At 36.3% G+C, this 27010-nt stretch overlaps 1 protein-coding gene across 9 annotated transcripts in view; it reads left to right on the top strand.

Moving 5' to 3' along the window:
* MBNL1 (muscleblind like splicing regulator 1) overlaps positions 1-27010 on the top strand; it is a 181277-nt gene that overhangs the window by 11432 nt on the left and 142835 nt on the right. For 7 of the 9 annotated variants that reach the window (XM_007471933.1, XM_007471934.1, XM_007471938.1 and 4 more), the window contains one exon: positions 20317-21315. In XM_007471933.1, coding sequence (XP_007471995.1) covers positions 21142-21315 — 174 coding nt within the window. In that variant the 5' untranslated portion in view covers positions 20317-21141. Of the gene's footprint in view, positions 1-20316; positions 21316-27010 lie in introns of those variants that run through there. The other 2 variants (XM_007471939.1, XM_007471931.1) reach the window with 2 other exon arrangements.

Genomic DNA, 27010 nt, shown 5'->3' with positions numbered 1-27010 from the left:
AAATACTGTTTTGGGAGCAGTTAATATAGGAAGCGATTATTGTGTCTGTTCCTCAATAAATGGATTAAAGTTTATTATGTGCTGAGGTCTTTTCACTTAGAAAGTTATTTTCCTCTGTTAACAATAGGCAATATAGGGAAATCAATTCATTCTTTGTGCTCTGCTAAATAATCAATTAACAAACATATTTTGAGCACCTATCAGAAGTAAGGGATTGTAGTAGGTCAGGAGAAGAGGTTTCAAAGGAGAATTACATAGTTTCTATTCTTCTTTGACATGTAGTTGAGTTGGGGAGACAGACATGAAAAGTTAACAGTACAATCAGTATTGGCACCATACAGTTGAGTACCAAAGGAGGAAATTCAAAGGAGGAGGTCTTTGTGGAACTGAATGGTTAGGGCATGCTCTGTGGAGGAGGTGGGCCTGACATAGGCTGAAGGTTAGGCAATCTTTTCAGAAAATAGAGGGAAACGGTACGAACAGTATGAACAGAATGAGGCTAGCTGCCATATTTGGGCACCTTCTCTACGTGAGACATTCTTTCCAGAAAAGAACCATAGTGCTGCACAATTAGGGAACAGACTTGTGTGGCAGGAACCACCATCCTCTTGATAGAGATGAGGAAGCTGAAACTCAGAGAGGTTAACCTACTTGCCTAAATTGACGCAGCCTGGTGAGCAGCCGAAATGAATTGAGGCCAGGTCTTTTCTCACTTCAAAACCAGCATTCTCTTTCCCCTTCATGATTCTGCTGAGAATGAATGTAGTATAGTTATGATACAGTAATTTTAAAACTTCACCCATAGAATTGACAGGGCTCAAGAAGGTATAAATTTAAGTTAAAAGGCTGGCAAGTACATTTCATTCTTTTGCTTTGACATTGGATTACAAATGGCATAGAGTTTTACACCTGTTTGTAATCTTTGCTTCTTAGGTTTATAAGCCTCCTGTCTTTAGCAGATATGGTAAGGGCATGCAGTAGTGTGACCCATTATAACCTTGCATTTGGGCCGTCTGGGATCCAATCAGAGGAAGCTTTGTGAAGATAATGTACTTTCACGCCAGTAACATGATGCCATAAAATTTTCACCAAGAAATGATAGGCATAGCTCCAGAGCACATGCTAAATTTATTTATCATCTTCATATGGTCATTTTATGCTTTCATGTTGCATCATTTTCACACACCAGTCTGTACTCTCTGTCATTATGTGGCATAGCCTAATGACTTAAAAAAGATAAAGTATTAATTGAAGACTGGTTCTCTTGGAGCTTGTCACTTGCTAAAAAATTCCTCTTTTCATAGAGGTATTTTGAACATATACCAAATAAAATTACATATTGTTTAGAGAAGGAAGATGGAAGAATTGTATGCCATTGCTTTTGACCTCAGAGGAAAGCTCTCTTATTAGGAAATATTTATTGAGTGTACTTGTCCATGTGCCACCTCTCATGCTTTATCCACCTATCAGAGGATAAAGAAGTGAGTAAGATATGCCCTGTTCTCAGGGTAGTTTCCAGTGTAGTGATGGAAATATTCACGAGTAATGTACGGGCAAAACAAAGTGGGCACGGAAGAGCCAAGAATAGGCTGCTTGTGGGCAGAGTGTGGAATTTGCCTAAAACCAACCAGTAGACACCTTAACTCTTTGTATAGTTTGTATATTGGAGAAAAGACAAAAATCAAATCATAATTTGTTAAAATTACATGATTCAGTACTTAAGCTATTTATCTTTCTGTTTAAGTATTTGATAAATAAGCATGACCCAAATGTAGGGTGATTCTAGACCAGACAGAAGAGATTAATTTGTTTCAGGTGTTGGCACTTCTGTAGAAAGATGGGGACATAATTCACCTGAAGCTTCTTCATACTAACTCCCTGATTAGGAGATGAAAACACTCAGTATTGACAGTCAGGTTTCAGAGGCTGCAACTTTTGTGTTAACGGAAAAGAAAAATCCATAAAAGAGAGGTGTGCTGTATTTAACTTTAGTGACAAGAGGTTTTAGATACGCTCACGAAGCTCTTTTTCCTTCAGCTTTTCTTTGTTTGCAGGAAATAAAGTTGTATTTTGTAGGCTAGTTTCCAAACTTTCAAATGGTGAAAGTGCAACTGTGCATATTCTATAAGACCCCATTCAGCTGTGAAGTGTTTGTTCCTTGTTTCCAGGATTTATTCTGCATTCTAGGTTGGAAAACTCAGAATTTTTATTTTATGGCTTGCCATTCTTCATTTGCAATCATAAACATTTATTTAAAGCCCACTGCATAAAAACCTTCACGAGAAGATATTTGGCTGAAATTTTCAGGAGAAATTAGAGATATAGGTCCTCTTTTCTGAAGTTTATGGCCCAAAGAAAAGATCCATTCATCGTGAAATAATGAAAACAAAATAAGAACTACAAAAGACCATACCATCAGCGATCATAATAATTATAAAAATAGCTTCTTACTTGGTAGGCACTTATTCTTATGTTACCATACTTAGTTCTTACACAACGCTGTGAGATTTATGCATTGCTGGCCCTGTCTCTGGTTCACAGGTGAGAAAATGGAGGCTCAGCAAGGTTAAGGTCAGGTGATTTGCTTAAGGGTCATGTAGCAAGGTAGTGTGAGTGCTGAGCTCTCAGCCCAGTTTTGCTGTTTGTTTGTCTGCCTGTTTGTTTCCATCAGGATGGCATGACTTAAGTCAACAAACCCAGCAATGTAGACTTGAGGCTCAGTCCAGGTTAGTTCTGGAAAGACTTAATAAAGGAGGCAGGATGTGAAAGGCGGGTTTTGGAGCATTGTGGTCATAAAACAGCAGAGACGGGGGAGTGGACTTCGAAGTTTCCCCGGCCTGGAGAGGAGGGCAGTATCGAATGGCCTAATCTGCCTGTGTGGTTTGCTCGGTATTAGTTCTACTCACACCTAATACCCTCTGCCCCAGCGCTCGCCAAGATCAGCAAAATCTACTTTTAGACTCAAAATCGTTACCACCTGTGAAGTTTCTGGTGTCACTTCTGAATGACATAGCATTCTGCCAATTGCTTCATTGGATGGCTTTAAGTGGCACATTTTAAGAAGTGTCTTGAGCCATAAAAGAGTGTTGCAAATGCTCTTATAATTTATTCAGCTGCATTATTGAAGGCATTAGGGTAATTCAGTTCATTTCTCTCATCATTAAAAATTAGAAATCTGTTGCCAACGTGAAAATAATCAAACGTGTCATTGAGAATTGATATACACTTGGAGATTTCTGATGAACTTTTCTTACTTTCCCCCAAGTCCTAGCAGAGTAATTAGAGCATGTCTGTGTGTGTGTGTTGTGCACATATATGTATGTTATATCCATATGTACGTGTGTATTCCATAAAGGACTATGAAGTAGTCCATAAGTTATAGCTGAAAAAGGAACAAAATAAATATATGAAACTAAGGGATGCATTCACCAATAAGGTTAGTGTATAAGTTTGCTCTGAAACATTATATTAATATCATTTTGTGGTTCTTTGCACTGATTACAAGTAGGACTTGTGAAAATACAGTATGTCAGTGACAAAACAAAAGATATTCTGACATACACGTGTAAATCTAAATTTATTATTACTCTCTAATAGTTATTAGGCTTGAGATCAAACAGGTGATAGATGTCATTATTAACAATCTTAACTGTGTCTTAATGAATTGATTTCTATTGCTTTTTTCCCCTACTGTTGTTAAACTTTATCCTATTCACACAGTAACAGTTTTCTGTTTGTAAATGACCTGACATTAATGGATTGAAAAATATTTTCCCTTTTGTGTACCAAGAATTCTCAGGCGTATTTTTTTAAAGATAAATATTCTATGCTAATGTACTAATTTTTTGGTAAGAAAATTAGCACCTATGTTTCAGTGCAATAGTTCTATGATAAATGAAGTGTAATTAAACATGTAGATTCTGCAACATTCACTTAAATATTAATTTGGGTTCTTTTATATTCTAGGCACTGTGCTAGGCATTGAATACATAATGGTTAACATAAAGAGATGCAATTATAAAAGTGCAATTATAAAATTGAGACATCTCTCAAATTTCAGATTGGCCATTACAGAAATAATGACATATTATTATAGTTCCCATTGCCACAGAATTTAAATACTCTTTTCATTAATTAAAAAAGCATTATTTGTAGATGTCAGTAAATATTTATTTTAAAGCCTCTATCAATATTAGGTTTACTGTGTATAAGTAAAGTATTCTATTTTCGTGTAAGAGAAGTACCGTTTTATGCTTAGAATCACTGCTTTACAAATAAGCAAGAGAAGTAACATTACAAGGTAATGCAGAAAGAGAAAACTCAATTTTGAGTGGCCGTACAATATTGTAAAGTTTAAAAGGTTAGGCTAGTACAGTGTGCTCCAGTTTTGCCACTCAATATCATGCAGAAAGCTGTGACAGCCAGGGCTGATAACAGCTGAAAATATATGCAACCTTGGAAGCCTTGTAAGTTTCAAAAGGTCATTTTGGCATCATAGTAGAAACACTAATTCACAGGGAAGGTCAAACTGGACAGCTAGGCAAGAAGATAGGTTGCTGAACCCAACAGTTGTAGATTTTAGAATAATTGTCCACTATGCTAACTGGGTATCTGAATTCGATGTGGCCATCTTTCATTGAAATATTTATAGAGGAACAATCTTTACTTGATGGTTGGATTCTAATATGTCTCTTCTCTTCTGAAACTTTAAGTGTTGCATCTACAACCTTACCTGGTACCAGGACAAATGTTAATATAATTTTATTTATGTGTGATGTATGCTCCATCAAAAAAGGATGTTGGTTGGCTTGCAACAGTAAGTGCACATATAAAACAGGACTGTGAAAAAGAGACATAACAAATCAGTTAGAAGGAAAAGAGATGGAACAAGTACTTGAGATGAAATTGAGAACTAAATTTCTCTCTCAGCTTTCTGGCAACCAAAGCAAAAGCTTTAGGAAGTAGAAAGATCCCAAGTTTATTTATTAAGATTTCTTTGCATCCCATATACAGTCTTATTCTTAGCCCTTAGGGTATTTAGTTAAATATTCTGACTCTGTCCTTGAGTGAAATCTTGGAATGGATGAATTCCAATTAATTAAGAAGTGAAGGCTGGAATCTTCAGTCTGGCCTTCAAGGCCCTTACTGATTTGGTTCCAGCCCCAGATTATCTCCTGCCAGCCCCGTTGCACATGGGTGATCCACACAGACCAATTCCCCCAGTGTTCATGTTTTGTGCTTTCTCCTCTCCTTGCCTTTGTTCTCTGTATTCCTACAGTCTGGAGTGCCATTCCTTTTTGTCTCCAACCAAATGAAACCCATCCTTCCAGGCCTATTTTAGATGTCTTATCCATCAAGGAACCACCCCTGACCTCTCTCTTTTAGTCACCAAGCTTTATTGTTATCTGTGCTGTGTACTTCCCACCTTCTCTCTTATGTGCAGTTATTTGTATATTTTATGTCCCCTGATTAAGCAGTAGATTCTTCAAAGCTGCATCCATGTATTCCCCCTATGTCTAGGCTACATACATATCATCAATAAACTGCTAACATAATCAATGCATGTGTACTATGTTATCTATGTATTGTTTACCTTTAATGAATATATTTATTCATTTAATAAGTTTATTGTTGGGCTTCCCTGGTGGCGCAGAAAGTTTATCGTTGTGTGTTGAATGTATTTGGATTTCTTTAAAGAAAACATTTTTCTTCCCCTAGGATAGTAGAGAAGAAAGAAAGAGAACTAAAATGTCAAGAGCACAATTAGAGGAGTAGCACTTGCAGTTTTTGTCAAAGGAGATAATTTTGAGGCAGTGGTACTGAGATTGTAATTTTTTTTTATTGTTTTGACTTTGGGTTTTCTTATTAGAAAGCAACTTAACATTTACCATTTTTTTTGTTTTTGGTGCCATAAGGTAACTAATATATTAGAGAACAGGTTTGTTACACGTAAAAGAAAAATATCAGCTGTACCATTTCAAACCTTCTGTGCTTTCTCTCTAGCATACTTTTCTATGGCTTTAACAGCCGTCAAAAAATCTATCTGCCTCTACGTGGCTTAGAAGTGTTTCAGACAGTTATTCCATCTCCTTCACTGCTTTTCAAACACTGTTTTAGTGGCTGATATAGATCAGTCTTACTGTAAGCATACTTGCTTAGCATATATTCAGTTGTATGCTTTTAGAGCAGCCTTCCTTTCTCCTTATGTAGAAGGTTTCTGCTGATAGAAATCTAAGCTCCTCGAAAGCTCTGAAGAAAATGTAGCCTCTTCTTGCTCAGAAAGCAGACAAATAAAAATAAAATCATGCTCAAGCACCTCTTCCTCTACAATTAGTCTTTACATCAGTTACTGAGTATTTAGAACCCTGTAATGTGTGAATTACTAGATTAAAACCAGTTAACAATCCTAGAAGAAACTAATAGACCTGTAGTGTATAATTCTCACATTTCTAAGTGTACGTTATTAGTGTCCAGTATATACCCCATGGACATACAAGGACAAGAACATCCATCTCTCAACTGTGTGAAGAGGCCATCTTATCCCCCTCAGGATCTATACACAGGGCTTTCTCTTTCACTTACCTCTCAGAGCAAACCACAAGCGCTGTAGTCGTGGCTGCTGCACCATACTCCACTCTACCCCCAATCTCTCTGTTTTTTGGCTTCTATTGTATTTAAGGCCATTTCTACAAAGTCTGGTGTTAAATTACTAGCATGTGTTGCGAATGACATTTTAAATTTGGAATCAAAAGACCTGATTTTGGGTCCTGATTCTTCCATTTAATTAGCTTAGGAGACTTTGGCGAGCCAGTCACTTACCCGTGCAAGCCTTAATTTATTTGTTCACAAATGGGCAAGATAATATAACCATCTCGTAGAGTCCTGAGGAGCAAATGGCAAAATTCAGATGAAAGTATATTGTATACCAATATATCAAATATTATTTGCTATTGTTGCATATTCATAGAATGTATGAGTTCTGGGGGAAAAGTAAATTTTTCTAAGTGGCTCCTCCAGTAGAAACTTTTTATTAAAGAACAAGATGAACACCTTGCAGGTTTCATATATAAATCAAAAAGAAATGTAGCACAAGCCAACTTCCCAAAAAGTTTATCTCTTCACGGGTTTTTAATGAAGATGCATAGTTTTTAGTTTTATCCAAAATAAAGTAGTTCTTCCTGGAAGAAGATTAAAGCATTATTTAAGTCTTTTTCCCCCTATTAAATTTAATATGAAGGTTTTACTTGAATTTAAATAAAAAGCTAGGTTTTAGGTATGTATGAAGAACATGATTTGACTAATTCCTATGCAAAGTTTTTCCTTATTCTTTGGATACACATACCGACACAAACACACAAACACACATACATGCATATCTGCACTCCCATACATACATTAATCCTTACTTCATATCTTATCCCTACTATTAACAATTTATTTTATCTTATTGTAGTGATTGAATAGGTGCTTAATTGTTTTTTCATCTTTTTGCAAAATAATTTTACTACATAAATTATTCTTATTATAAATAAGAATGATGTGGAGGGGCATGTATGGTGCCTGATTTAAAATAATATTTTAAAAAACGAATATAACAGAACTTCACATACATTTTGCAGGTATGTCTATTTTCTAAAGTAGTTAATGGAATATAATCAAAAAGCATGTCACCAAATCTCATCTTAACCATTTTTTTTGACTTTTTATTTTATTTTATTTTTTTCACACACACACACTATTTTATTTTTACAAGAGATAAATAAACTGACACCAAGCATTGTAAATGGATGACCACAACGAAGGCAACAATGCCAAATCTCAAATAAGCCATCTTTTGGGAAATTATTGGGTAGAAATGCAGTAAACAATCTCTCATGGAAGTGGTTAGCTTTAGTTGATTATGATTGACAGAATTTAATGAGATTAAGGATAGCCTGAGGAGTTTGCTTAAAATGTCGATTACTGGTCTTTATCCTCTGTAGGTCTAGGGTAGGTCCCAGGAATATGTTTTTTTTTTTTTTTTTCTGTTCTTTGCTACATTTATTTGTTGAGACAAATGTCTGTTCTTAGCCTTTTTTTTTTTAAGGCTCTGTTAACATGTAATTGACACACGGTAAACTGCATATACTTCCATCAACATCATATGCACTGTGATTTGCCATGGAAAGCAGGTCATTGCTTTTTAAGTGCATATGATGCTGGTAGAAGAACATAAGAGATTTCATCACTGTCTCATTAGGAGGATGTAGTCCACTTTTCAGATTTCCTCATGGGTTACAGCTTTTCCAGAATGCACAGAACCTTGTGGGCAATTAAAATACTTAAGAAAGGGATGTTCTTTTTTCTGTTTAGCAAAGGAACCAAACCTCAAGTTGCCATGTTAGTTTGTTCATAGTGTGTTCAGTATGTATGCTCTTTTGGAAAGTACAAAATCCTGGGAATAGAATCTTGCTCTTATCTCCTGAGAAGTGAGACTTTATTTATACTCTGGCAACATGGTAAAAGCACATTGTCAAAAAGAGAATAAAAGCATTAGAAATGCCCACACTTTGCCAACCAGCCATCTTAAGTCTTTTGAAAATCCAGTTTGAGGTTCTTCTTTATTCTGTGAACTGTTATTTAATAAGCGAGAAAGAGTTTGAGGAGGGTAAAGTGAGAGGAGAGTGTTTTATTTTCTAACGGGAGATACGTCCATTGGCAAAATCATACAAAAGTGTATACCTATCTCGGTTCTTTAGACTGGAAGTGCATGCCACTCCAGGAGAATGCTCCACTGCAGGGCAAGAGGAGCCCCAGCCTCAGGAGAAATAACCACACAGGGAAATGTGTTTGGGCCTACATGAGTTCACCAGAGTTCTATTGTGCCTTAGCTAGTTTGATAACACATTGCATTATTTTTTTTTTTTTTTGCGTTACGTGGGCCTCTCACTGTTGTGGCCTCTCCCGTTGCGGAGCACAGGCTCCGGACGCACAGGCTCCGCAGCCATGGCTCACGGGCCCAGCCTCTCCACGGCATGTGGGATCTTTCCGGACCGGGGCACGAACCTGTGTCCCCTGCATCGGCAGGTGGACCCTCAACCACTGCGCCACCAGGGAAGCCCACACATTGCATTATTTATAGCACTTGTCAGAAACCATTTCCTTTAGTCAATTAGTGTCTAAAAAAGGAGGGGGGAAGCAGGATATTTTCTGACATTTGTAGAAATGATGTGTAAAAAAAAGCATTCCCTTCATCATATGACATTGCGCTGTCAGAGATTTTCCTAACATAACATGCCCCGCACACCCTGTTAACTACACATTTTGTTTTTATTAATAAGAAAAGAATAGTAACCTATATATTGTCCATTTTGATACTCTGTCAACTGAAACATTTATTCAGACTTCCAGCCCCCTGTTCTTTGGCAAATAATTACAAAATATAAATTTTGTAATTGTTTTAGCAACTATATCATTTATTTTGAAATAACAGGAGTTGAACAACTGATTTTTACAAATGTTTCCATTGATTAGCTGCCATGTAAGTGCTAACAGTTGAAAATATTTTGCAAAAGAGAGATGCAAGGCTTTAAGTGTTATTTATGGGAAGAAAGACATACACCTTTAACCTGTTCCTACAATAGAAATTTACAATCTAGATTTAAGGATAGTATCATTTTTAGGTCTAGCATAGATTTAATAAATATAGAAAAGCACATTATTAATTGTTGGTAGAAGCAGGTATTGATAAATGTTTTCTTGGAAGAAGTTTGCTGTTCTAGTTCAAAGTTAATATATGCATATACTTTATGTTCTAAGTGTTTATGTTATTAATACCACTCAAATGGAAGCATAGTTTTGTATTTATAATTGCAGCGTTGCTTAAAACTGGCATTAATTTAGGTGACCACTAGTAAAGACATGGACATATAGTAAAGTAATACACAGTTGTTAAAAAGTATTTATGTTGATCTATTTCTATTGATAAAGAAAGGTCATTAACATACATTGTAGAAAGCAAGCCTCAGAATAATATGCTTTAGTATGTTTCCATCACTTTGGTAAAAATGGTGAACTGTGTATGTGTGTTGTATCTGTAGATGTGTGTATGTGTATGAGAAATGCATGGAAAAAAGGACTAGACACACCATACTAATAATAGTGGTTAGCTTTGGGTTTAGAGGGGGTCTGATTTGGCAATGGAAGGATGGAGAATTCTCAGTAAAACCCTTCCGTATGGTTTAAATTTATTACAGTGAAAATGCATTCATTTAGCAACGTCTAAAACCAAAAAAAAAAAAAAAAAGAAAGAAAAAATACATGGAGTTAATGTACATGATTCATATAAATTGCTTGCTAGAGATTTCTGTTCGTCATTTGAACTTATATTTTACTATCTCTTCCATTATTATTTAGTAGTATCTATCTCTATGTAGGTAATAGCCTTATCATTTATACCCATACTTCTCAATCACAAAACAAGGCAGAACCATAGTTAAGAGTGCAAATTGTTCATTCTTTGATTTGAAATAATTCAGGTTATTGTAGTCACTGGAGATGTGAGAGTCTAAGTGTAGAGGGAGAAAAACTCAAAATTTAAATAAACAGTATTTAGTTCAACTTTTAATTTGCTCCTGAGGCTTGACATTTCAAATCTGAGAATATTTGATTTTCACCGTCTCATCACACCACATGGTAGGTTTTTTCTTTGTTTTATTTTACATCTCTTTCTGAATGTGAGCTCCATGAGGCGTTCATTTCCATGTATGTCTGCAAAAGTTCTTGTGAATGAATGAGTCAGAGATTCTAGATCTGCATTGTCCTTTGATGCTCATATAATGAGAATTCAGTTCTTAAGTATGTTTTGTGGCACAAAAGTGTGGTAAATGATTTATGTATAAATATAAATTTAGTTATCGGGGAGACAAATTACCTTTTTATCCAGTTAATCTTATATTTTCAAGACGTGCAGAATCTCTCAGTGTGTTTTTCTTTTTTATAAGTTAAGCCTCGTAATTAATAAATATTGAGGTAGGCACAAACAAAATATGCCTCCCTGTTGCCACTGTGGAGCTGCTTTTTGAAATTTTAGGCTTCTGCAAAATACATTCTGAAGCTCCGGCTTATTCTATAGCAGTTGCAATAATATTAGCATAATTTGTTGTTGTTCAGCATCTGAGACCTAGTTTAGTATATTTGTTACATGGAACGATCCCCAGAAGATACTTCAGCTACATTGAAGTGAAAATGAGTTATTAATGCATGTCTTTGTTTTATAACATATCTTCCTCTTTTTTTAAACTAGGGAAAAACAGCTAGGTCTTGACTCACTATTAGGGAAAACATGATTCTTATTTGCATGTGAGTGTATGTGAATTTGTGGGGTTTTTTTTAGGAAAGCTCAAGTCAAACTGACATTCTAATATTTTATTTTTATTAGGAATAAATTCAGTTGACATTGGTATATTATTAAAAGTACATTTGAGTGTATTTGTTAAAAAGGTAATCTTTAAGGTCAAATATACAAATCAATAGAAATATCCCTAGGATTGAAACGTTAAACTGTGTGGTACCTTTGTGGCTTGAGTATTTGTAAAGTTTGCAATAAGAGATACATTTGTGAAGTGATGGGGACTTTTACTGATTAAATGGAAAGGAGGAATTATGTATGTATTGTGTTTTGTCATGAGAAGTCCATTAATTCACTTAATTAGGATGCATTCAAGTAATACCATCCTATATTCATATTTGATATCATTCATTATATTCTGAAGAATAATTATTTTAGATCTCTTTAACTGTAAACATAGATTTTACATATTTTTCTCATAATGATTAATAATTAAGCAACAGATTTTGGGCAGTCTTCTATAGAAATAAGCCAATAAGATTTCCCAGGTTGAGGTTACTAGGTTAGGTTTTAAATCAGACATCTGGAAATTCAAGATTTATCTGCTAAGATCAAGCTTTTGTGCTCACATGTAGTTGATGGTAACAAGGGCTATTGCTACAATAAAATTTTAGAAATTCGAGAAAGTGTGACAACTATGATTATTTGGTTCTAGTAGAGATATGCTTTATATTTTGGTCAGAATTTTTTTGTTTTGTTTTTGTCACTTCTTTACATATTGATTTTATATTTCGCTCGATTGAACCTACTCAAATGGAAAACAGGCATAGGTTAATTATGGAGAAGCTCTTAATGACCACTGGTTGTTGTGAGAATGCTTCTGCCTTGGAAGGAAAGTTGGAACAGTGGGGCAAAGAGGTACACATGCAGCAGATTTCACTGATGTACAGGGTACCGTGGGAATATTTCCTCAAGTCTCTCGTTAATCAACTTTATACTTATTTTTGAGTTGTGCCGTAATGTTATTAGGGAAGCATGGATGAATTTGCTACCATTCCTCAATCAATGAAGATAATATTTAAACATGCTTTAGGTGGAGGTACCACCAACCTCAGTAAGAAGCTAGGTGATATTGTTCAGAAGGTATAAAGATGGAAAATTAAAGCTAAGATTTTGGCCCCTAGTTACTGTGCCAAATAAACCATAACAACTCATTTAAGTAAACTTTAAAATCAAAGTCCCTAATCATGGCATTGCCCTGGGAATAACAGTATCACGATGTATTACATTCCATTTAACATTCACAGTTTTATCATGCTTATTTCACACTGGTAGATTCCAGATGGGTTAACGTACCATTCTTCCTGAAAACTGCCAGAATGGTTAGATTTGGTTTTTCTATCTTTTAGCTCTTTGAGCACATATCAACATTGTTAATTTTATTGTAGTCTTGTGTTCTGACTTCCTAATTATTATTTTGAAATATTAAATGACATGGACAGATCAGAAATGACTACCTAAGCCTCACAAGATAACAACTTCTTTGGGTAATATATAGAATAAATAAAACAGTAAATAGGATTAGTATTTCACCTTGAAGAATGATAAAGTAACATTCGTAGTGTTATTATACTTTCTCATGGAATAGAGGGAAATGTTAAAAGACTGCCTGTTTGAATATCATCAGAAAAAAAGGCAAATTTCCCCTTCCTCTGCCAGAATTAAAGACTGATTCTGTCAGAAATTCACAGATAATTATTTACATGTTTTAAATTCGCAAAGCCACGTGTAACTGTTTCAGATTATTCCATGGATTAAAAAAAAAAAAAACTTCCATCAACTTCACAATGAAGGAGGTGTATAAATATGGTCCTATGTTAACTTCACTGCCTTGTGCTCTTTCCAAAGAGTGGCGTTTGCTGGTGGCTTCATTCAGTTATAAAGGTGGCATCTCAGCGTTTTCAACTGTGGCTCATAAGCAGATAGTGAAATAGGTACATAGTATTATGCCAAATACTAACAACTGTTGTGAAGAAGAATAAAGCAGGATGAGGGGCTGGTGTTGAGAGGAACAGAAGGTTTGGATACTTTTGACAGTGGACGGGAAAAGCTTCTAGGAAGATAACTTTGCTGTAGGGACTGGAAGAGGGCACAGTTAGGAACAAAACTAGTGGCTCAGTCTACAAAATGCAGTGAGTCGTTCTGATATTTATCTTATGTCTTTTTTTTTTTTACGTCTTTATTGGAGTATAATTGCTTTACAATGGTGTGTTAGTTTCTGCTTTGTAACAAAGTGAATCAGTTGTACATATACATATGTTCCCATATCTCTTCCCTCTTGCGTCTCCCTCCCTCCCACCCTCCCTATCCCACCCCTCCAGGCGGTCACAAAGCACCGAGCTGATCTCCCTGCGCTATGCGGCTGCTTCCCACTAGCTATCTACCTTACGTTTGGTAGTGTATATATGTCCATGCCACTCTCTTGCTTTGTCACAGCTTACCCTCCCCCCTCCCCATGTCCTCAAGTCCATTCTCTAGTCGGTCTGTGTTTTTATTCCTGTCTTACCCCTAGGTTCTTCATGACATTTTTTCCCCCCTAAATTCCATATATATGTGTTAGCATACAGTATTTGTCTTTCTCTTTCTGACTTACTTCACTCTGTATGACAGACTCTAGGTCCATCCACCTCACTACAAATAGCTCAATTTTGTTTCTTTTTATGGCTGAGTAATATTCCATTGTATATATGTGCCACATCTTCTTTATCCATTCATCCGATGATGGACACTTAGGTTGCTTCCATCTCCTGGCTATTGTAAATAGAGCTGCAATGAACATTTTGGTACATGACTCTTTTTGAATTATGGTTTTCTCAGGGTATATGCCCAGTAGTGGGATTGCTGGGTCATATGGTAGTTCTGTTTGTAGTTTTTTAAGGATTCTTATGTCTTTTAAGTTTTAAAATTTTGCCTGATATAGGAATCAATTCAAAATTAACTTTTTAATCATTGAGCAGACGCTTCATGTTTCATTTTGTCTTAAATGTAAATACTTAAGGGACAAGAGTCATTTTCTAATTTGAGTACAGTTTAGTTAGTTGCTTTTGGAATTCAGATCTTTAGCAATAGTGCATCACCTAACCAACACTCCTTCAATATCCTGCAGTATGAGACCACTTGATGATTAGGTAATCAAGCCTATCAGAATTCTAAAGGAATGCTTTTTGATAGACCTTCGATTACTTATTTGAGTTGGTAAACATAATCTTACTTTCCTTGCTAGCAGCTTGTCACCCAAAACACAGTGCAGAGCGTCAGACCAGTAGGCCACGTTGCCCATCGCTGTGCCATTCCAGGGGATTTGTGGTTGAAAGTTATCTTTTTTTCTCAGCAGTGTTTCTAAAACTTCAGTCATTTGCATATCTCCTTCATGATTTTTACCAATATATTTACTTAGTCTTATTCTTTAAATTCTTTTTATTATACTTTAGCCTCTTCCTAAGTTATGATGTCCACAGGCTTGACAAACTTGTTTTAGCATTCGGATGCATCTATTAAAATTATGTTGTTTCTGCATCACTTAAAATCGCCATGGGTGCTACCAGTAGTAGTGTGCTTACCCCTCACTGAGAAACACTGATCTCAGCTTTTTGTTATATGGAGTTGAATACTGCTGAAGATTGCATTAACCCATTCAGACCACAGTTTTTCCCACGTAATAAATAACTTTGTTACTCTATTTAGTACCTTAGTGAGTAGAGAAAGAACTATACAGCCTCCAGAAATGCTTAGTTAGTTGTTTGTTTACTGAAATCTCTGTTAATATTTGGGACAAGCCATGAGCAAAATGGTACTGTGAGCTAACTTAGTTTACTAAAGTAATGCATTGCTAATTATGGACTTGTCAGACACCAGTGAGCCAGGGGGAAAAGTTAACTGTTTTGGACGACGAGCTGCTTCTTGTCAGCTCCAAACGTACACAGCGAAGTTGGCCGTCTCTTCCAGTTAGATTGAAACTTGTCTTAGAAAGTAAAAAAACCTCAAATAATTACTAAGTTAACTTCCTCAATATGTAACTTATTTCAAAATCAAAAGTTATGAAAAAGTCCCCCAAGTTCCCAGCTAACTACTCTGGCATGTAGTAGAACCAATGTGCCTATGTTTGATTAGTAAGCATATATGACTAAGAAATTTAACCTTGCTTAAAGAGGCCATCCAGTTCTCCAAAACAGAGTTTTAGTCTTATACCTTGTAAGTGCCTGTTTATCCTTCACTGCAGAATCTATGCAACCCTTAAATAGATATTTATATGAAGCCATCCACTGTTACTTTAATGCTAATATATATCAATTGCTGTAAGAGTAATTATTTGTAATTCCCCGTGTTTTTTTTTTTTTTTAAACTTTATCCTGTTTTTGGTTTCTTTTCCTCTATCTTTACATTTCCTTCTTTTCCTTTCTATTTACCTCCTCTTATCTTAAAGTAGAAAATACATGTGAATTCTGATATCACTCAAGGAGAAATTGGTCTTGGTTCTTGGGAAGAATATGCCTGTCTGTAGAAAATGTCCCGTGATAGGAGGAACACTACAGTTTAGTGTTTGGAATTTGATCAGCAGGTAAAAGAGGGCTTGTTGTTAGGCAGGTTTTTAAAAGTTTGATTCTCACTGAAAAATGGTTGTATTCCCAATCATTTCTTTTGTTTGTTTTTTGTTCAGGGAGGTTTATTATAATACGTTGAAATATCGGTCAAAAATTTACCTCGGAAGCAATTTACCTATTAGTAAATATCTTTACAGTAGAAGTATTTCTTTCAGTAATTGTTTACAAACAACACATATTTTTAGAGTAAATATGTTTGCAAGAATTCCTGCAATCTGAACAATACCCATACACTTTTAAACATTGTCTCTATCTGTAGAACAAAAATCCATTGCCGTTTGAAGTATTGACCCGAATCCTGTAAAATCTTAGTTTATCAAAGCACTCAGTTAGGAAGATTTCTAGTCTCCTCTGAACTTCTTATGTTTCAATAAAGAAAAAGAAAAAGGTTACAAGACAGCATTCTGATATCAGCAATTTAGTCAAATCAATTTTTCGGATAAAGTTTGAGTTTGTTACTCCCAGTGCCCTGTGTCAAAGGCTGGAACACACGTTATCAGGTGCAGCTGGACTATTTCATAAAAGTCGGTGTCCTATCTGATTGCTCACTTGTCCATGCCTGGCTAATTATAAATATTTTGATTATCGTCCTTGCCTAATACATTTTATAATAGTATTTTCAGCTTAGAAATACTTATCTATAATTCTTTCAGTGATACTTTTTGATGTAAATAGGATTTCTCTGCTACAGAAAGTATAAATAATCAGGACACCCATTTATAAGCATTTAAGTAATTAAAGTATATTTTGTACTTGAGTGGAACTAAACCTGTAACATTGTAGAAAGGAAAAATAATCAACCCTAGAACTTAATTTTGTAGTTGTATTTAGACATAACCAGCAAGCAGTGAAGATATTTCTGATGGTACCATTGTCTGTCCTCATATTGTTTAGATCCCATAGATCATGATGAAATTTTCCTCGGAACTGGACACACATTCTCACAAACATGTTTATTCCTAGTAGGTTGAATAAAACCTATTCTTTTAGAAAACATTTTAAGAACGTCTGTTATGTTCCAGGGACTGGGTTAAAAAAAAAAATGGTAATACACTCTATGGTCATGGCGTTTATAACCTTGGGGGCAAAAGTACCAAGAGCTACAAAGTACTGAGAATATTCTGAAAGGGAATAATGTTTATCAGAGTTGGCCCAGCCTTCTACGGAAGGTGATATTTGAAGAGCAGTTTAAACAAGGAGAAGGGATTTGCCAAGTTGAAGGGGTGAAAGAAGTATGTGTCAAACCAAACAAAGGGTTAGCATGTAACAAGTCCCAGGAGCTCACAACGGTATGACATATGCCAAGAACCTCGGCAGTTCCTCACAGCTCCTCTGTCCCAGGGAGGATAGAGGTGCAGCGCTGGGACAAACCAAAAAGGTAAAATGTGTCAATTCAAGACAAGGAGAAGGGGGCAAGAAAGAGGGAGTTGTACGGGCCGTTAGAGGTCAAGTAATGACAAGGGGTGACGCGCACGTAGTCTTTGGATTTGGCTTGGTTGGGAGCATTGACCACTGTCGCTGAGCACTAAAGTAATAGTTATGGAGGTTACACTGATAACAGATGCAAGCATGAATGGAGGAGAAGCAGGAAAATAGCACGTGTAGGTGACTCTTCAGACATTTGTTTGGGAAGCATGGATGGCGAGCATTAGGGAGAGGTGGTGTGTAACTAGGCAAGGTCCCCTTCCTCCTGCTGTGCCACCCCTTCCAGCTTAGAGCTTCTTCAGCACTTTGAGGGCTAAGGGAAGGAATTGCAGGAAAGGCAGGTGTTCCTATATAGAGGGAGTTGAGAGGGAAAGAAGTCTCGAGAAGGAGCCAGTCAAGGTGGCAGCTTGACCTTGGGCAGGAGAAGGGAAAGCTCCTGGGAGACTGAGAAGAAAGATTACAGAAAGATAGTTTAAACATGGGTGGTGGGAATGTGAGAGAGAGCCCATGCCTGGGGGCCACTATTTTTACTATGAAATATTTGTGCCATATGAGATCATCTACTGTTGGTAGTGAGAGCAACAAGTAGGAGGAGGGACTTGAGAGTAATGAAGTTTTCGAAGAGCTGGAGTGTGAGAGGGAGCTGTCCAGGGCCAGGGGGAGGATTCCTAGACAGTGGGAGGCCTGAGTGACCCTAGAATATAGAAATCTATAGAGGCAATGAGGAGTGTGTGTGTGTGTGTGTGTGTGTGTGTGTGTGTGTTTTCAGGTGTGTGTTCACTTGTTTATACGGGTGTGTTCCTGCATGTGTTTGTGTATTTATGTGCCATAAAGTGAATTCCAGTTCGCATGTAGAAATCAATCATTTAATTTGCCACAGTTTATCGAGCTCCATCTGTTTTCCATCCCTAAGCCAGGCACTTAGGGTTACTGAGATGAGTTAAGATTGTTTCTGTCCTTGGGAACATTAGGCTAGTGGGTCAGTCATGTACGCAAATAAAACACTGTATAGGGGAGCAGAGGTAATTGGGAGGAGACAGTGTTAATATATGGGTGGGTGGAGACGGAGGAAGTGACATCCTGAAAGTGTCTTGGAAGAAGTGACGTTAGCAACTTCTAAAGGAGGTAAGGGTGGCAGGTGAAGCTCTCGAAGATTCCAGAAAGACAAAAGAGACGTTGACCACAGATGTGGTACATATGCAAGGCATGAAGAAGTTGAGAAATTTTGAATGCACAGTAAACATTAAGGAAGGTGGATGAATCTTAAGAGTTTGTGACCAACTTGGCTTTGTTTTTACAGAACCAGGAATTAGGACCGGCAAATTTTTTAAAAACAAAAATATTTCTGGAGCATCAGTACGAGTTTTGTTTCTTTTTAAATCTTTCCAGAAGTTGTAGTCTTACTACAATATTTTCTAAACCTAGCATCTGGGAGTTTTTAAAAAATTAATGTTAAGAATGACAGTATTAGTTCTAAAATAAATTTTTAAACTTTCGGCTAGATATCCGTGGTTTATATATGCGTATGTATGTATATATATTCATATTCTGTATTCTAATTTCCAAATTATAAATATATTATACGCTAGTTGGCCATTTTGGGCCCTTGAAGTGTAACCTAACAGTATTTATTATACTGTGTCATTGCTCTTTAGAGTGTGAAACTTTTAGAGTCATTAAAGCCTTGTTTTCTTTGGTGTCTTTCAGAATGGGGGGGAAAAGTGTATGCTTTTGGTAACTACTGAGCATTTTCTGAAAGTTTTTCCATCTAGATTGAAAGAGAAAGTAAGTTGTTAAAAGCAAAAACGCCCCGCTGTAGAGAGCAGTCTGAGTTAATAGATCGTTAGGCAATAGGGGGTCCCTGAGCTCCCACCCTCCAGCTTCGTTCGTACCTCTGAAGTGCATCATGTTGCCCAAATCAAATTGTTCCCTTAATATTTAATGTTTCTGCGATGGAATCACTTTCTCCCTTGAGGTTGACTTCAAATTTGCCAGCCACACTGACAACACTGCACTCCTTATTTTCCCCACATGACCTCAACTTCTGCTTAAAAAATGTTAGAATAAAGGATGCTTTTGTTCATATCTCGCCTCCCTGTGATATATTGACAAAGCGTCTGCCGGCTGAATGGAATAGTTTTACAGTATGAGTGCCGCTTTCAGTGGAGGGGGCAGGACTTGGGCTGTAGAAGGAAGTGAATTGGATAGGTCAGGAGAATGTACCATTTGTAAACACCCCTTTCCTTTTTTATTCACGTGTCAGGACAGCAGGAGCAGGCTGTTCAGTGCCCGTGCCTGCGCAGAGCCGGAGGGAGAGCAGCTTGGAAGTCAGCTGCAGTTTTTAAACCTTGCTTTTTATTTCCTGATAATGATCTTCAAGTGCTTGGACTTGTTTGAGAAGCTGTTTTGAAACTAACATGGTTTAGTCCACTAACTGCATGTTGGGTAAATTCAAAACCCACTTGCTCGTCCTCTTGCAGTGGAATAAGTCACATCTGATGGACATTTTCTGTGCTTATAGCATAGTAATGAACATCTGACAGGCGCGACCTTTCATAAGACAGCCCACACTATTGGCTTTCTGCCCAGAATATTGCTGCAACACTATCTGTGATTGGTTATCTCTCTATCATGCATTGCTTCACAAGGGGAAACGGCCCCTTTTTTTAATAAATCTACGATGGCTGGCTGCAGTATGCCTCACTGTAAGTATTGTGTGTGTGTGTGTGTGTGTGTGTGTGTGTGTGAGAGAGAGAGAGAGAGTGTGAGTGTGTGAGAAAGGGAGAGAGAGAGGCTGACTTGAATACTACTTAGTCTGGTAGCACATGGCAAGGTTGTGATACTGTAGGACATCAGTGAAGAGCTACTTAGTAAATCTTAACCTATCTCTTTTTTCTACAGGTTGGTACTAAGAAGTGCCTTTCCTGACGTCTCTGCTGCTTGGAACCGCTTCTAGAGCAGTCTCTGCTTTTGCCTTGCTTGCTGCCAGCTAGACTGTGACGACAGCACATCCACCCTCCACCTCTAGCCCAGACACCCCCATTTCTACTTATAATCAAGAGAAAAGCTCTAAGTATCTGGCATTGCCCTAGGCTGCTTTAGTTTTAAAAGAAAAGTTTGCTGAAAAAGTAAGATATCTTCTGCCAGGAAATCAAGGAGGAAAAAAAAAATCATTTTCTCGGTTTTGCTCTAAACTGCTGCATCTGTCTATGCCAAACTAATCAATACCGATTGCATCACCAAACTCCATTGCAAATTCAGCTGTGAGGAGATTCCCTTTCAGACAACTTTGCTGAAAGCAGCTTGGAAATTCGGTGTCAAAGGGTCTGCCACGTTTTCATGCTTGCATTTTGGGCTCCAAATTGGCACTGGGAAGGGGTTACTGAGAGCACAAGGCTGATTCGAGGCCCTACTTTTAAACGTTCATCTACTTACGATCCTAGTATTTCTCTAAAAACCAAAACCTCTTTGAATTAACAGTTTCATGCTGTGAATTTCTAGTGGGAGATCTTTTCCTTGATATTGACAACACAATTTTCCATGTACTTTTAAAGCAGGGAGTGGGGGAAAAGTATTTTGGAGGAGACATTTTCATCATCATTTTACAGTTTTATCAGTTCAGTTTTTTCTTTTTTTGGTTGTTACTGTTTTTTTTTTTTTGCGGGGGGGGGGGGCGTTGGGTTTGTTGGTTTCACTGAAAATTTTAACTACCTGTAAAATCTAAACATGGCTGTTAGTGTCACACCAATTCGGGACACAAAATGGCTAACACTGGAAGTATGTAGAGAGTTCCAAAGGGGGACTTGCTCACGGCCAGACACGGAATGTAAATTTGCACATCCTTCGAAAAGCTGCCAAGTTGAAAATGGACGAGTAATCGCCTGCTTTGATTCATTGAAAGTGAGTAAATATTATATTATTTTAAGGATATGCAATAATTGAATAAAGGGGATATGGATATACAGTCCACTGAGTTTGGAATTATGGATTGCTGTGTTAATAGTTCTGGTTATACGGTGTGTTCTTGATGATGTTGAGGTGGGGGACTTTACTGAGAAGCAATAGAACCAAGTCTGGCCAAACTTTCTTTGTTATGAATAACTTTCTCCATCCTTTAATGCTGTGATTTTTTTTTCTAGAGCAGAAGGTGTCAGGCTACTTTTTACTTAATAATAGCTAAGTCAGTGCCTATCTATGGGAATAGTAAATGTAGATACATGTGTGTGTTAGCATGTGCATAGGTTATATACAAGGCCATGGCACTAGCTGAATGGGGATGATTTGTTTTTGCTTGTCTGAAAGCGTGCTGTACCGTTGTAAAAGTATAGCAGATTTTGTCAGCTAAACTTGGATAGACTTTTTAGATTAATGTTTTGACATTATGGAGTTCCTTTTTGTTGTATGAGCATATTATTTTAAGGCCAGAAGCAATGCATTTTGTGGAAAACATAACTAGAAGTAAGGTTCTGGGCTGCTGCCACAGTACCCTATCAGAGGCATAAACTTTGTTGAATGTGACTTTTATAATTCAGTAGAAACGCTTGAGTAGTATTATTAATTGGATTTTTAAAGTTTCTAAAATTCTAATGTGAAGTAGCTTAGCAGTTTATTTTCTGTTACCTCCTGATTATTATGTTTTTATTTGTAACAGTCTCAGCTAGGGGTGTTAAAAGTTAGCTTTTGTGGGCACCATAATACCAACAAGTTCACTTTAGTATATTTTGACATTCAGAAATGTCATTGGGTTCGTATTTCAAGTATCAAGTTTGAAAGTGGGTCTTTTAAAAGATAGCATACATGTCTTAATTTTGATGTGCAAGGTCGACTAGAAGTATGAAGATTCCTGGGTACTCTCTACATACTTGGTTTAATGAACTGCCTTTGAATATTAATGTGCTGGTTTAATTCACTCTTTGAACCTTGGAGAGGGGAGTCGCTGTTATTTCAACATATATAGAAAAGTGAAGGTTTCATAGATCCATTTTGTCTTTTGCAAAACGAAAACAATAGTGCTACAGTAACCTTTCTTTAATACCATAGGGGTGAATTAACTGAAATACTTAACATGTAAGTTAACTCATAACTCACCCCAATGTTATGAGTTAACTTGTGAGTTAACTATTTCAGTAAATTGCTTCTTGGTCCAGTGTGTGCAGCTCACTTTGCTAAAGTTTCACCAAAGACTCAAGGATATTATCTTCAAAGTAGAATATAAAAAAAGGTATTAATGACAACAAAGATACCTTATAGTGTTAGATTGTTCTTAGTGTCATAGTGCTAAAGATCAGTAAACAAAAGTTATAAATTACCACTGGGCCTTTTTTTTCCTTTCCTTTGAAAGGCATCGATGAAGGGCACAGTGGTTGTACCTTGTGAATATGTCTTCCTAAATTCCTGCCAACTGAATTTAGGTGTGATTAGAGACTGGGACCCATAAAATGAGGGGCAAAGGGCTAATTACACTTGTCTGTAACCAGCTGTGTCCATAAGTAACCCTGTTTTGACCCAATTACTAGTAAATCCAATTTTTAATCCCACAGACAGTTGATGGTGCACTGGTAGCTGCAAAATGAAGGACCTTATTAAACTTGGCTGTGACACTGAGTGGTTTCACAGAAGACCTGCTTTCACAGCATTTGGAAACATTGTGAAACATTAAAATTCAGTTGCTATTTTTCCATCTCAAAATATTTTTTTAGTTGCTGCTCACTTGTGGCCATGGAACAGTCCCCCTTTGAGTAAAGCAGCAGCATTGCTTAATGACATGCAGTGTGGTTAACAGGATTCAACTGCCACATCAGCATCAAGGACTTTTTTTTAATAACAAATAATTTCAAGATTTTAAATTTACTTTTGAAATCAGCTTGTTGTAGCAGCTAATCAATGCAAACGTTGTCCATATTCTTTGTCTTTCTAAGAGAAACTGAAATTTAATTTATAGTGTCTAAAATGTGGTAAGATATTTTTGATTTAAATAACAGGGAAAAAATAAACACAAATTTATCTCTGGTGGAGCTTCATCCCCAGAACAACAGCTCCTTAAATGTTAGGGAACTATGTTAAGAAGTAATTTTTAAAAATTTGAATGTGTAATTAAGTATTCATGTTTCCAAAAGCCATGTTTCATATATATGTGTGTGTGTGTTTGTAACTAACACATGTGATTCTTTATAGAGTATTTAGAATCCCACCTTTTAGATAGTAGTCTTCCTGTGTTCAATTTTGTGGCTAAAATAGATCCAAAACATATTTTAAAACAGTTAAAGTAATTCTATGACTCATGCCTGAAGTTCTGAAATTTGGGAGCATTATGAGGTTTCCATGCCAGTAACCGCTAGATCATTTGTATTGTTTCAGAGAGTAAACGGAAGGAATTTAGAAAACTTGTAATATCCTGACTTCTTTAATAAAATGTGTTCTATATATTGCTACAATCCATAGTCCAGCCTTTTGTGAGTTCTTGAGCCCTGAGATGGAGGTAGACTGTGTAATCTACTATTTTTAGCAAGTTAGGAAAGCAAACCAAATACTCTCTGAGAGGACCCTGGGAAATGGCTGTACCCTTCAGCTGTGCTGTTTCAGACTTTGGCCAGGCTCCCAGGTGACTTAGGTTTATAGCAGACTTCTACATAGAGGCGGAGAATTCATTTCATTAAAAACAGAAGTCAAACAGTTCAAGAAAGTATTTATGTAAAAGAAATCACTTGGCATACTAAAGGGAATAGGAAGAAAATCAGCTGATAGTCTTTTAGTTGCATATAGGTGATTTTAAAGTTTAAATAACGAACTTAGATGCATTTACTACGTGAAAACCTAGAATTCTGCATCACAGGAAATGTGTTGCTAAGTAAAATGAGAATATATAATAATGAGGAATATATGTACATATGCATGTACTGAAATAGAATGATAGCAGTAAGAAAGAACAAAAGATGTAATAATGGGTTATCATTTATAAATTAAACAATATTTTGAGCACTTAATTTTTCTCCCTTAATTTTGCTTTTGCACTTGCAGTCTTAATTTCCAACAGTCTAAGAGTATATTCATACTGAGAATTAAATTGCTCACAGATTATAGATTTGAGTGTTTTATTACTTCAGAAATACTGAACATTAGAAAAGGTGTTTTATTTAATGCTGGAGAGGATTTTTTTTTCTTATGGCTTATGAAAGGGATACCAAGAGAGAAGAATACCAAAAGAAAAATGTCAACACTATAAGATGCTATTAGAATATTATGTTTCAGGAATGATGATTCAAAGAGTCGTTAATGGCAAGTTACCTGTTTTCTTCAGTAATAATCTCTTAACTAAAATTAAGTAGTTGATATAAAGAAAGCCTACAGGCTGTATTTGAATGTGATGCCAAGTTATTTATATTATCAAAAAATAAGCTTTCATCTTGTGATCAGCAGAAAGAGACTTGCTTATTGAATTCTTCTTTTTCAAATATCCATTTATTTTTCAGGTGCTGTGGGAGGAGAAATATAACCTTTATGTTTACTATCTATTTTCCAAAAATCTAGCAAACTTTTACCTTTGAAAAGTTTAGTACCTTGTTCTCTTATCAAATTGGGCAATTTTGTTTGAGATAAATAATTGTTCATTTCACTGTTATACATGTTTATGTATATAGATAGCCCAGCTGATGAAATTTATCATAGACACATCAGAGACCAGATTCCACTGCAAAGTGGTGTGGAATCAAGGGCATGAGCGAACACATTTAAAGTGCCTCTGAAGACTTAGCAGAATATATGAAGTAATAAAATCAGCTATTAGAAGACACACAAATAGGTAAACATCCAGGTAAATGAGCAACTAGAAAACTCATAGTAACGCAGATAAACCAAGTCTCTAGATGGTTACATGGGGATAGGGTGACATAAATGGACATAATAAAGTGGTCTCAAGGTATTTACAGTTACACTTTAGAAGATCTTCCATTGTTAGCACAGTTTATCTTCAATTTAGCAATTGCCTGTGTTGCTGCTACTGTAAGTCCCAGCATAGTCTTTCCATAATATCTTTTAAACCAGTTCAGCTGATAATCCTGACAAAATGACATCTGCAAATTTCAGGCTAAACATCTACTTTTGAATTAAAACTTTGATCTAGTAGGCTCCTAACTGGAATAACTTTTACCTAGAATTTCATTGTTGTTTGTTGTTTGGCTAAGCTCATCTCCCACGTGATATTAAAACTCTGACAGATTATTTGTATGTACGTGTAGCTCTGTAGGTACATATTCAGTGTGTCTTTCAGTGACAGGTTGACACAGGACTTCCTCATTTCCCCCTAATGATTTAGGAGATGAGCTATTAGCATAACTTGGGTAGCATTGTGTATCATAATGAAAGTTCAAATTGTATTTTCTAAGCAGAAACGTCACAACTTTGTAAAGAACATGCTGTGAATGAGCCAGGCGTAATGTCATCAACTCTGACACAAACGTTTCTTTAATGAAATTCTCAGTAGCCGCAGCTGCTTTGGTAATACTTACAACTTTATTCATTTACCTATTTATATTCTATGGTTAGACTTTTTTTAGAATAATATTTTTTAAAGGAAGTAAAGATTTTTAAACTTTTGGACAAATTTCAAGCCGTGTTTTGAATCATGATACCTAAGGCACTAATTCTAGAGCTAGTTTTTTTTTCTTCATAAGATTATGGTACACTGCTTCTATTTTTTCTTTTTCGCATTAAACCTTGCTTCAACTTTTGCGGCAGACTAAAAACAATTTAAACCTAAAGCAATATGGCACTTTATAATCGAGTTCAAACTTTAATTGTAACTCAGACTTCTAAACATACACAAAATTCTGATTCCACACGAATGGCCTCAAAGCAATTCCATGTACAAGGCTGTTGCTGACGGCTATTACTGACTTAAAAGAGCCTGTGCAGCGTGGTGTGAATCTTGTATTCAGGAAGTGTGTGACATGTGCCTGGTTCACGCAAGAGGTGAGAAACTGAATGTTTCTCAGACTCAGCACAGACACCTAGGGACCTAGTTTGGGAAGCTTATCCTGTCATTTTCCTTGCCAAGGATAAGTAGAGGATTTCAGCTATCAACATCACTAATCTGTTACCTTTCATGCTGAGCAATGTCTCTGCCTTCCCACAGACTTAGACAAAGCTTCTTATTTTCTTACAAAGAGATCCTATTGAGCAAATTTTGAGTGTTTTTTTTTTTAAACTTCAGCAGAAGCACATTTTGTGCTTGTAGATAAGGGAGCAATTTCTATGTTAACAAGGCCAAAAATTATGTCAGTGGAAATGGATAACTAAGTAAATGGTCTGTGATTTAGCCCTGATGATAGTTATTAGTACGCAGAAATTTCAGTAAAAGCAACTGGAAAGGCTTGTTAGAAATACTTAGTTGCTTGAAGTATAACAGATTGTTAGAATAGTGATTTCTTGGTGAATTTTACCTTAAACAAGAATAATTCTGGTGAAGACATCTTATTCTAATATTTATTTATGATAAACAACTACAGAGTTTTTATCTTATACTGTATTTCTTATACAGAAAACATCAAATGAACATCACCTACAGCATTATTTATACTCTTCTGGCACATTTTTTTTT

Source organism: Lipotes vexillifer, unplaced genomic scaffold, assembly GCF_000442215.2.
Source record: "Lipotes vexillifer unplaced genomic scaffold, Lipotes_vexillifer_v1.1 scaffold849, whole genome shotgun sequence".
NCBI lineage: Eukaryota > Metazoa > Chordata > Mammalia > Artiodactyla > Lipotidae > Lipotes > Lipotes vexillifer.
The sequence above is the reverse complement of the archived record's forward strand: the minus strand, read 5'-3'. Positions and strand labels throughout refer to the sequence as shown.